Source organism: Marmota marmota, unplaced genomic scaffold (genome assembly GCF_001458135.2).
Source record: "Marmota marmota marmota unplaced genomic scaffold, marMar, whole genome shotgun sequence".
Classification (NCBI taxonomy): Eukaryota; Metazoa; Chordata; class Mammalia; order Rodentia; family Sciuridae; genus Marmota; species Marmota marmota.
The window spans coordinates 4,472,748-4,485,806 of NW_025999942.1; the positions used below are offsets into that span (position 1 = coordinate 4,472,748).

A 13,059-nucleotide genomic window follows, 5' to 3' on the forward strand; every position below is an offset into this window, starting at 1 on the left:
ACATACCACCACACCAAGCTCTAGATAAGCTTAACAAGCAATGTAGTCAATTAAAGAATCTCTCTGGGCATGAAAGAACTTACAGAATGGGAGAAAATCTTTGCCAGCTGCTCCTCTGACAAGAGATTGATATCCAGAATATATGAATAACTCAAAAACTTTACCACCAAAAAAACAAACAACCCAACCAATAAAAAAGCAAGAGAATTTGGAGCTAGGATTGTGGCTCAGCAGTAGAGTGCTCACCTAGCATGTGAGAGGCCCTGAATTCAATCCTCAGCACCACATAAAAACAAAAGAAAGGGGGCTAGGATTGTGGCTCAGCGGTAGATCACTCGTCTAGCATGTGCGAGGCCCTGGGTTCAATCCTCAGCACCATATAAAAATAAAATAAATACAATAAAGATATTGTGTTCAATTACAACTAAAAAATGAACATTTAAAAAATAAATAAATAAAAATAAAGATGTGTCCAACTACAACTAAAAACAATATTTTTTTTTTAAAAAAGAGAATTTAACAGATATTTTTCCAAAGAAGAAACACAGCCAACAAATATATGAAAAAAATGTTCAACATCTCTAGCAATTAGAGAAATGCAAATCAAAACTACACTAAGATTTCATCTCCAGTCAGAATATCCATTATCAAGAACACAAATAATAATAAATGCTGATGAGAATGTAGGGGGAAAGGTGCACTCATACATCACTGGTGGGACTACAAATGGTATAACCACTCTAGAAAAGAGTATGGAGATTCCTCAAAAACTAGGTATGGAAACATCGTATGATCCAAATGTCCCACTCAAAAGAACCAAAATCAGTATACTATAGTGATACAGCCACTTCAATGTTTATAGCAGCATAATTCACAACAGCCAGATTATGTGATCACTCCAGATGCACGTCAATAGATGAATGGATCAAGAAAATGTGATATAAAAACACAATGGAGTTCTGCTCAGTCTCAAAAGAATAATGAAATTATGGCATCTGTCAGTAAATAGAGATGGAGAACATCATGCTAAGTGAAATAAGCCAGACTCAGAAAATCAAGGGTCAAATGTTCCCTCTCATATGTGACAGCTAGAACAAAATAAGGGAAAGAAGATGGCAGGAGGAAAGGGGTAGGGGATTGAATATCATTAATATACATGAATAACTCAAAAAATTTACCACCAAAAAAAACAAACAAGCCAACCAATAAAAAAGCAAGAGAATTTGGGGCTAGGATTGTGGCTCAGCAGTAGAGTGCTCAAAGGAGAAGGAGGAGATCAAGAAAGGAGGAGGAGGAATGGGAAAGGGGAAGAAATATGGAATGAATAACAAAATCCCATTATATGCTTCTGTAAATATACCACAGGAAATTTCACCTTCATGTATATGTAAAAAATACCAATCAAAAATAAATAAAGGAGCAAAGGGAAGATCAGTAGAGTAGAGAAAGGAGACTAGGCAGAGGGAGCCAGGAAAGAAAGGGGTGGAAAGCAGGGACTGAAATCAAATTCCGTGTATATAAGATTTTGTCAAAATGAACCCAACTACTATGTATAACTGTAATGCTCTAATAAAAAAATTTAAGAACCTCTATTGGCAGAATATGCTCAACATCTATTACATTCATAATTGCATCAAGTCACATACAATAGTATGGGCCCTGGAAATCAATGGATAACCTATATTATATTCATTCTTCACCTGATTCCTATTCATGTCTTCAGATTTAATAAAGTTCACTAACACACTACAAACTATTTTCCTTTCCCTTCTCCAAATTTCCTACTTAAAGTCCTTTTCAATAGTCAATTTTATCTAGTAACCAAAAAGAATAAAAGCTGATTTCAAACTCAAGGGAAAGAACTCTTTTTAATCCCATTGCTTAGTAATGTATCTGGACACACTAGAGATACTGAACCTATATTTCTTGAACTAAACTAAAAAGTATATATGTCTATTTTAATAGATAACCTAGCTAGTCATCTCTCAACATGTGTCAGTTAGGCTTACGTTAATAACTAATTTTTTTTTTTAACAGAAAAGTTGACCATTATTTAGTGTTGGCATTATTTTCTTCTGTTTTTGTCTTGTATACATTAGATAGATCTAGATTAATGGATTTTCCCTTTTAGTACTTATGTTTTTTTTTTTTTTAATTTTTTATTGTGGGTTGTTCAAAACATTACAAATTTCTTGACATATCATATTCAACACTTTGATTCAAGTGGGTTATGAACTCCCACACTAATTTTTAATATATTTGTTTATTTTGTGTTAATTAAAGAGGTAAACAAGACACACTTGGCTCTTAATCTAAAACTTAGCATTCATTTAATCAACTCTGAATACTACCTACAAAGAAGTAGTGGCTCTAAAAGGTACCATTAAAGAAAAATATCACAAACCCTGATTAGAGAATTTAAATTTATTTGCTAATTATTTTGTATGCACAAAGTCATACTATTATAAAGTTATAAAACAATATTGTTCACATGACAGCATAATTTAACATCTGTGGTGCAAATTAAAAACAACAAACATTTTAGCGAAAAAGTAGCCTGGAAAAAATTGGTTCAATTATTGAATAATAAAAGGTCTTCACTATAAATCTACTCAATATCAGCCAAAGATAACAAGTATGCAAGATTCAAGATCTAAAGAAAGCAACTGTAGTGAGACTGATTAGTATCAAACTGAGGACACAATGAATAATTACTTAGCATATTCATCATAAATTTTAACCTTTTTTAAAACTTTTTATTTCTATCACCAATCAAAGAAATTCAATTCAATAAATATCTATTAAGTACATTAGTTACATCCTCAGGCTCCAGAATGCCTTAAGTTAGACACATTGGAAGTCACCATGAGAATAAAAAATAAAAGCACTATCAAGACTAATTGTCCCTGGAATTGGAAAGAAAAGGTAGAGAAGAGTATTCAACTTTTACCTCTCATTTAAAAAAAAAAATCATGAAAATGTTATACTTTTATCAGCCTGGCTTTATTTGTTTATTTTTATGTGGTTCGAAAGATCAAACCCAGTGCCTCACACATGCTTAGCCAAGTGCTCTGCCACTGAGCTACAGCCCCAGCCTTGAAAACCTGTGTTATTTAAAAGGAAACCTGTGTTTAAAATTATCATGTGAAAATTTAAGAAAGTTAAAGAAATTTTCTAAAATGGTGTGAACCCAACTTTTTATTTTCTAATATTTTTTAAATGTGCTATTTTTATTTCATAATAGTTAAATGTAATTTGTAAGTTATATATCTATATATGACACTAGTCTTCTGGATTTTCTGTCTGAAATACTGGGTAATAAAATAACAAGAAAATTCGACTGATCAGCTCACTGAATTTTCATGTTTCCACAATTATAGCCAATTGAGAAACATAATTAATAAAATACAACATGTGTCACTGAGGAATTTTTTTAGTCCACTTTTCTTCCCCTTGTGGTATAGAGATTAAATGCAGGGTCTTGCGTAAGCAAGTGCTCTACCACTGAGCTACATTCCCCAGCCGTATTTTTTTAACAACTATTTTAATTTACAAAGTAATACCAATTTTCAAAAAAATAAATAGAAGGACATCTATATATTTTGTGGAGAAGGGTACCAGGGATTGAACTCAGGGGCACTTGACCACTGAGCCACATCCCCGGCCCTATTTTGTATTTTATTTATAGACAGGGTCTCTCTAGGTTGCTTTGCGCCTTGCTTTTGCTGAGGCTGGTTTTTGAACTTGTGATCCTCCTGCCTCAGCCTCCGGAGACACTGGGAACCACTGGGATTACAGGCATGTGCCACCACGCCCCGCAGAAGGTATCTTTTGAAACAGGCTTTTGCTAAGTTACTTAGTTTGGCCTCTAACTTGCAATCCTCCTGCCTCAGCCACCCAAGTAGCTGAGATTATAGGAATGCTTTACAGTACTCTGATAATTTATATTTTATTCTATGCTCAAATGACAGATTTTTCACCAGAAAAAAAATTAAAGTTATTAGTAAATATTTTCTAAGGCTGTTACATATCCGAAGCTAGGAGTTTTACCACCTTCCCTTTTCTACTAATGGCAAGGCAGGTTTCATTAACCAATGAGAAAACTGAGTCTGGGAGGTGAAGTGATATTTTTAAGATCTCACTGCTAAACTGCTCATGCAAGGACCTGGATGCTCTTGGACCTAACCACATCTCTCTGTACCTGGAGTATCTTTCAGCACCTGTTTTCTTTTCTTTCTTTCTTTTTTTTTTTTTTTTTTTTTTTNCTGCCTCAGCCTCCAGAACCGCTGGGATTACAGACGTGTGCCAACACGCACAGTAGTACCCTATTTTCTAACTTTAGTCACAATGAACTCTTAAGAGTTCTATAAGAATTATCAATTTCCTTCAGGTTTTTACATGCAACCTATCAAAAAATTGTTAGTCCCCCCCCTCATTTTGGGGGTGAAATTCAAATAACAAAAACTCTGATTTTTAAAATTTTAAAAAGTAGAAGAATAAAATTCACTTTCCTTTCCAATTTATCCAAAAGCCACTTTATTTGTGTGCTTTTGGGGGGAGGGGTTTTTTTTTTCTTTTTTTTGTGCTAGAGATTGAACCCAGGGCCTCCCACATACTAAGCACATTTCTACCACAGAATTCACCCTCTGCTCTTCTTTGGTCTTTATTAGTCTACTCATAGATTCTTCCTTGCTACTAATTCATTAATGATTTAAATTATGACAAAAATTATACTTATATAATAACTGTTTCATATTTCTACCAGTAAGAATATACTAGTAGTAACTGCTGAGTGTAGAACAAGAAGAATAACTAACAGTTAAATAAGGAATTGCAGCTTGGAAACTAGCACCCCCACACACACACACACGTTTTGTTATTGGCATGTAATCATTGTACATATAACAGGGTTTTCTGCATATTTGTACATGCATACAATATAACAATATAATTTGGCTGATATCACTCGCCAGCACTTTCCCCCCAAAAAATAATTTTAATGGACTGAGTAAAACAAACACACACACACACACACACACACACACACAAAAGGAAATTATTTAAGCCAGAATGAGAAAATACTGTAAATATTTTATGAGGGAATTAAGAAAAAAGGTTTATTTTACTGCTACAATGGACTAACTACAAATTGTCAACAAGAATGATGCATTGCTAGTCTGCTTTAAAAGAAGCTTCATTCAAGGAAATGTAATAATAGCCTACTATACTGAACAAAGATGATGCAGCATGAACTATGATATCAGTTCTGGGAGGCATACTTTATAAAGGTCAGTGACCAAGAGAAAACGGCCCTAAGAAAGGTGACCAGGAAAAAGGTTTTGGAAGACATCAGAGTTGAAAATTATAGGCATGTTCAGACATCACTTAAATTATTGTGATCCATAACCCCAGATACTTTTAGCAATATCAAAGAAGAGCAATTAGATTAACTCTGTATGGTTTCAACGGGAGAACTGATTATCAACTAGAGGAAGTTATGGTAAAGCAGATTTTGTTTAAGTATAAGAAAAAAATATATAATTCTTCTAATTATATACTATTTTCATTACTATAATAAAAAAATTAAACCACCTTAGGAGACAGAATGCTGCTCATTAAAATATTCAACCAAAAATTCATACATTAAAAATAATTCTGGGAGGCTGGGGCTGTAGCTCAGTGGTAGAGTGCCTACCTAGCATGCATGAGGCACTGGGTTCGGTCCTCAGCACCATATAAAAATAAACAAATAAAATAAAAGCATTCTGTCCATCTACAATTACAAAAAAAAATTTTAAAAAGATAATTCTGGGAAAGATTTTTCTAGAACAGGAAAGCAGCTTTATGAGATCTACCTGTTGAGAACCCCCTATGAACCAGGCACTATTCTTGATACTTCAGAAATGTCCCTGCTCTCAAAGACCCTGTATTCTGGTGGTAAACAAGATAAACAAGTAAACATATAAACAAACAAGATAATTTCACAAAGTAGAAAGCATTTTGAAGAAAATAAAAAAGACTGGATGATAGTACAAATTTGAGGGGGATACTTTAAATGTGTTATCAGGAAAAGAAACACTGAGGAGATAAAGTTGAGCCACAGATGTCAGAAAAGAACCAACCGTGAATCAATCTAGACTACAATGATTCAAGAAAAGAATGAGGACGTGCAGACTCTGAAACAGGAACAAGCTCCTCAGTCAAGCGACACAGCATTGGCAGAGATGGAGAGTACCACTTCATCCCGTCACACGATAAGCTTGCATTGTATTCTAAAGACAAGCAGGGGGGAAGACCATTAAAGTATTTTAAGCAGGGAATCACAAGATGTAATTTGCATTTTTAAATAGACATTTTGGGTGTTTTAAATCCATGTGTGTGTTTTAAATGTGTACAGAGAACAGGGAGGCAAAAGGAAAAGCAGAACTAGTAAAAAGGCTACCATAATTGTCTAAGCTAAGGATAATGGTGGCTTGCATTATGGTAGCTGAAATGAAGAGAATGGACAGATTTGGGATAGATTTTGAAAGAAGAGTCTATAAGACCTACAGATCAATTGGATCTGAAGAATTAGAGGAAACAATTAAAAACAGCTAACATTCATGGAGTGCATGTTTTGTACCCAGACAATGTTTTGCACATTTTATATTTAGTAGTATGTTTAATCCTTATAACTATCTTACAAGATTAGGAGAGATTGTTAGAAATTTAAAAACTGAGGTACAAAGAGGTTAAATATCTATCATCTCAGAACTAGTATATGGCAGAGATTTTAATCCAAGAAATCAAATCAATATACTATGATCTCTTCAAAATAGCACAGTCACAGAAGAATCAGTGACATCAACTGGAACACTGAAGAGATGATAGTACACTTAAAAGATTGAGGAAGAAATGGATTTAGAGGGAGGTAGGAAGATTAAAATCCTGATTTTTTTTCCATATTAAATTTGAGATGTCTATAAAGCATCCTGATGGAGATATCAAAGAGGTAGTTAAATACACAGTTTCCAATTCAATGGGGAGGTCAGGGTTTAGAGGAACATGGAGTCAATATGTGATAACTGATGGTATTAAAGCTATATAACACAAAACATCACTAAGGAAAAAGTGCACATATAAAAGATTAGTAGTCAAGGTTGAAGCCCTGAGGAGCTCCTCAAAAGGTAGAAGGGAAATGATCTAGTAAAGAAGATAGGAAGCAGGGCTGGGATCGTGGCTCAGTGGTAGAGTTGCATGTGTGAGGCCCTGGGTTCTATTCTCAGCACCGCATATAAATAAATGAATGAAATAAAGGTCCATCAACAACTAAAAAAAATAATTAAAAAAAAGAAGATAGGAAGCAGTAAGAGAATTAGGCAAATCAGAATTATTAGAAAAGCCAAAAAAAAGGATGCTAATTCAAGATGAATGGAGTGAGCTATACTCTACCAAATGCTGCTGATAAACCAAGAAATAAGATGACAGAACAGTGACCACTGGATCTGACAGAGTGGTGATCACTAGTAAATCTGATAACAGTAGTGACTATGAAATGATGGGAATAGAAGGAAGCTAGATAAGAGTGAATACAGAGGAAAAAAAGAGAGAGAGATGAGGAATAACAACAGCCTGAACAATTCTTTGTTGAAAGTTACAAAGCAGGGAAACAGAGACCAAGCAGGAGCTAGAAGACAACCAAGAATTTTTTTCCAAAGATTGAACCCACAAACTAGAGAATTCTATATGTTTATGGTAATAATCCAACAAATGACCTCTCATTCTACCCTAAATAAAATTATTGTGCTATAAAATACATTTATGTTCTTTTGGATATTATGCTAGGAAATGTTACCCTCTCAATAAAATCACAATTAGAAATTATTCTAGGAGATTTCAATACTAAAAATAATTATTTCTAAAACAACAGTATTATATATATATATGCACACACACACAAATGTGATATATATTATATATAATCTGCTGCGCTATACATAAATCACACACAAAAAAATCACATGGAAAATCTAGCATGGCCGTATATGACATATGATAGTCCATACAATAGACTATACTTCTAAAAAGAGTTACAATTCTTTTTTTATATTTAAAAAAAATTTTAGTTATAGATGAACCCAATATCTTTATCTTGTTTATTTTTATTTATTTTTTATGTGGTGTTAAGGATCGAACCCAGTGCCTCACATGTGCAAAACAAGCACTCAAGAGTTACAATTCTTGATGCTTAATCACTTGTAATTTTTTGTTAGCATCAAGCTGCTTTTACCCCTTTAAATACATATGTAAATAAGGTAGAACTTAAAATGTTTATAATTTTTTTATCACTTTACTGATTTTATTCTAAGTAAGTTCCCATATGTGGCATGACAAAATATCCTTAAAAGGGGTTGTGAGCATACTAACCAATAAGAAGAGTCACTGCTTACCACATCTACTGAGATATATGATTACTAGCTCATGTCTAACAATTAACATGTTGACAAGTGATGGCCATTCCTATATAACACCAGGCATTAATACAGCATAAAACAGTATTTGCTCAAACTAAGAGTTAGTAATACATACAACTACCAAAGGTAATAGGGTAAGATCAAGATCAAGTAAGTTTCCTGATCCCATTAGGCTGAGAAAATAATGGGGATGAATATTGTTATTGGAGTTTATTAATTCTTCAAATCTTAAGTCAGTTCATTCAATTTCTATTCACTTTCTATTCTCTGTTCTGCACAGGACACATTGAGAATAAAGAATCACAAAGATTTGGGTTAAAACTAGCCATTTCTTAGATGTATTTTATAGTTATATGAAGGTCATCTAGGAATAAGGCCCATTAGCACCAAAATCACAGAATGAGTTTCCAGTTATATAAGCTTATATGTCATTAAAACAATTGACAACACTATTTAGAAACAGTCATTTAATCTATTAATAGTTTTTTAATCGATTAATTGATTGACTTTTAAATGGCTTGGAAATATAAGGATAAGCTACTCTTAGTTGTAATATATTATCCTTTTTTATTGCTGATGATATGCTCTTGGTAATTATTTTGAGAGTCTGGGAATATTTTGTTGAAAACTTTTATACCCATGTTCATGAGTGATATTGGTGTATACTTTTTTCTTGTGGAATATCTAATTTTAGTGTCAGGATAGTGCTGGCCATAAAATGGGTTGAAAAGTGTCTCCCCACTTTCACGTTCATGTAGAATTAGTATTATTTGTTCCTTTAAATGATCATCCCAAGAAAAGCATAAAAATTATTGGGAAATAATGAACATTCATTGATTCATAATAAAAATCTCAACAATATAGGAAAAATTGGGAACATCACTATCTAATAAAAAGCACCTACTAAATACTTACAGCTGGCATATTTAATGAATGTTTAAATGTTTTCTAAGTAAGATCAGGGACGTGCCTTTCTCCATCATATTCAGCTTTGTACATGCAGTCCTAACCAATGGAACAGGGCAAGAAAAAGAAAGACATACAGAAAAGGAAGAAATAAAATAATCTTTTACCTGGGCATGATGGCACATGGCTATAATCCCAGCAACTTGGGAGAATGAGGCAGGAAGATCACAAGTTACAGACTAGCCTGACTAAGTGAGACCCTGCCTCAAAAAATAAAATGGGATGGGGTGTAGCTCAGTGGTAAAGCACTAATACCACCCCAAACAAAAAATCTTTTCATAAATAACATGATTATCTATATAAAAAATCCCAAGGCAGTTACAAAAGTGGAAGGGCAGGGGGAGGGTTGAACTAATAAGTGTATTTATCAAGGGAGCAGGATACTAAGATATTAAAAAAATTAATGTCTACATATAGCAATGGACAATTCAAAATAGAAATTCTAAACAGTACCAATAACAGCAGCAACAAAAATCACTAATTACATAATTATAAATCAAACATGTTGAAACTAAAAAACACTGATAGAAATCAAAGATGACCTAAATAAAAGATGAGATGCACCTCCTTTATGGATTACATGACTCAATATTATTAAGACATTAACTTCTCCCAAAATACATCTATAGATTTGACACAATCACCATCAAAATTTTTTTATAGGACTTCTTATAGAAATTGACAATCTGATTCTAAGATTTATATGGAAAGGAGAAGTAACTAGAAGCCTGAACAATTTAGAAAAAGAACAAAGCTGGATTCATAATATTTGATTTGAACACTTGCTATAAATCAAAACAGTGTGGTAATGGTAAAAGAACAGATACATATATAAATGGCGCAGAAAAATGTCCAGATATACGGTAAACTGATTTTTCACAAAGATGTAAAAAGAATTTTGGATTTGATCTGAAAGAAATATGCTTCTTTCCCATGGCACTAAACCAGAAATTGCAAATACAGATTTCTTCAGCCTTAAGATTTTTCTCTTGGCAAAGGGGACAAAGTGTATTAGTGAAAAAATGATCAACAAATTTCAATGGGGGCTGGGGGGACAAATGAAAATTAACATCCATAGAAAAAGATACTAAAAGAATATTTGCTAGATTTTAAGTTTTCAATATTTCTAGGTTACTAACAAGATAAAAGTTGTGGTAATAATCACTTCAAAGGAGTATAATAAACCTAAATAAGAAGATAAAGAGGGTTGCTGCTTGTATTATGTTAAAGCCTATCTACTTTCCTTATATAAAGAATTTTCTGCAAGCTTTGAAAAACAAGAAATAATTATTAAAGTACATGATGAATCTTTATTCCTTGGTGATAAGAAAAATTAAGGGTAAAGAAGAGTATAGCACATGATAAACTAAGAGGGTAATATAAAGTAAACAAGCTGTTGAGAATGAAATAAATAGGAAAAGAGAAGACACATCTGAGTAAATCAAAATTTTTTACCTTATAGCACTTATTCTTTTAATTGAGTGGCTGGAAGATGTTTCCTCTTCCTCCCCAACCCCCACTCATCAATACCCAAAACAGACTTCAATAAGAGTGGCAGATGGCAAATAATGGTGTGGGAACTATTAAACTGTGCTTCCAAAGGCATGAAAAGTAACTAAATGTCCAGTTTCAAAAGCTTGGAAGGGAAAGGGGGCGTGGCAGGAAAGAGAAGTGACCTGATGGGGCAAGAAAAGATGATTGGAAGATGATTTCATAGTGCAGGAGGTGGATGAAATTACAAGGACTGGGTGGGCGAGTTTACAGAGCTTGGAGTCAGGAAGTGTTGGCAAATTAGTCACCCAGAAAGTACCGGAGTAGGACAATTATGGAATCGGCACTAGTAGGAGGCGAAACGAGGAGGAAGAGCAATAGGAAAACAAGGTGAGTCCCGCAAACCTCAGAGCCCGAGGCCCCAGGAAACCAGATGCCCGGGAAAAGGACTAGCGGAGGGGCTGAGACGTCAGAAGCATCTCCAGGAGCCAGGTGGCAGGGAGCCGGCCTGAAGGGGAGGACCCGCCCGCAGCCGAGTACGAGGGGCTTCGCGGAATTCAATCCCAGCATCCTGGGGAACGTGGAGGTGAAGTCTAGCAGCTAAGCTGGCCGAGAAAACAGAAAGGACTCCGAGGTCCAGGGCGACAGACACCTCACTCACCTGGTTGGTGACCTGAAACGAAACAGACAACACGACTTAGAGACAAACTGGCGCGGATTAGCTGCAGCAGCCCGCCTCCCTCTTCTCTTCCCGAGGCCCCCCGGCTTGGACCCCAGCCGTGCTCACCTCAGGATTGGCCTCCAGCGGCAGCCAGCGTTGACCCTCCATGGTCGCTCTGCCCGGCCCCTCTCCAGTTCTGACAGCCACCGCCGCCGCCGCTTCCGCCCCCGCGCGCCTTGACCTGGGACTGTCCAATCCGCCGCCCCGCCGGGGAGTGCCGAAGGACGAAGAAAAGCTCGACAACCTTCTCGCGACTTTATCACTCCCGGAAGAGCAAAAGCCCAAGCATTATATTTTAAAATGGTATACAATATAAAATTAATTTCTTTAAAAGGTGTTACATCCCTATTTGAGAAAAACATAATCTAAGTCCACTGAGTACTCCCCTCAAACTTGGATTCTCCCTTTCCCAACTGAGCGCTTGTGTTATACGCATGCGCCACGTGCTGGCCTGGGACCGCGTGTTCGCGGGAGCCCTCCCATTCTTGCTGGTCAACCAGAGGCGCTAGGGGGCGCGCTGATGAGTCGTATTCTGCCAGGGCCGGACCAGGTCACAAGGAATCTGAAGGTAGCTAGGCTAGAGGACGACGCGCTTGAGCCCTGGAGTCGTGGCCTGGTTGCTGTTGCTGTTGTTTGTGAGGGTGCAGAAGTAATGCATTGGCCTTTTCTGCTACGCAGAGTGGTGTGTGTGTGTGTGTGTGTGTGTGTGTGTATCCTGTTAGGCTTGACAAAAAATGTTGGAATACCATACTCAATTAGACATTATACTAAGTGTTGGGACACAGAACTGAGTATGCTACAGTGTACAGTAGGTGGACAAGAAAATTGTCACAATAAAGCGTGATAATATAAGGCAATGATAGCATAAGGTTCGCTAGCCCTACAGGTAGAAGTGCAGTTAAAGGGGAAAAGGAGTGTCCAGAAAACTGTCCTGGACACAGTGAATTCCTGGACTGAATCCTTAAAAAATAATAGACAGTAACCCAGCAGAGAAGAGGGTACTCTGAAGAAGGGAATTGGCATTGTGGCTGCAGAGCCTGCTAAAATAAATGATATTGGTGATGCTAGAGAAATAAGCAAGGGCAACTGAAACAAGACATCTGGACTTCATCCTTATAACAGCAGGGAAACGCCAAAGGATTTTTTAAAAAAATATTATTTTTTTATTATAGGTGGACACAATAACTTTATTTTATGTAAGGCTGAGAATCAAAACCAGTGCTCCATGCATGCAAGGAGAACGCTCTGCCTCTGAGCTACAGCCCCAGCCCGGAAACACCAAAGGATTTTAAGAAGCATTTTTAATGTCTCTTCTCCAAGGAACTGTAAATTCCGAAGGCGAACTGTAATGTCTTTTTTGTTCTTCATGTTATTTCCTCAGGACTTAACCCAGTGCATATATATATATATATATATATATATATATAT

At 35.7% G+C, this 13,059-nt stretch overlaps 1 protein-coding gene across 2 annotated transcripts in view; it reads right to left on the bottom strand.

The window, feature by feature from the left end:
• The window catches only part of Uchl3 (ubiquitin C-terminal hydrolase L3), a 58,841-nt gene extending 46,998 nt beyond the window's left edge, over positions 1 to 11,843 (bottom strand). For both annotated transcript variants that reach the window (XM_015498728.2, XM_015498727.2), the window contains exons 1-2: positions 11,698 to 11,843; positions 11,572 to 11,583 (exon numbers count right to left, since the gene is read on the bottom strand). In XM_015498728.2, the coding sequence (XP_015354214.1) occupies positions 11,572 to 11,583; positions 11,698 to 11,739 (54 nt within the window). In that variant the 5' untranslated portion in view covers positions 11,740 to 11,843. The remainder of the gene's footprint in view (positions 1 to 11,571; positions 11,584 to 11,697) is intronic.
• Positions 11,844 to 13,059: the final 1,216 nt, after the last annotated feature.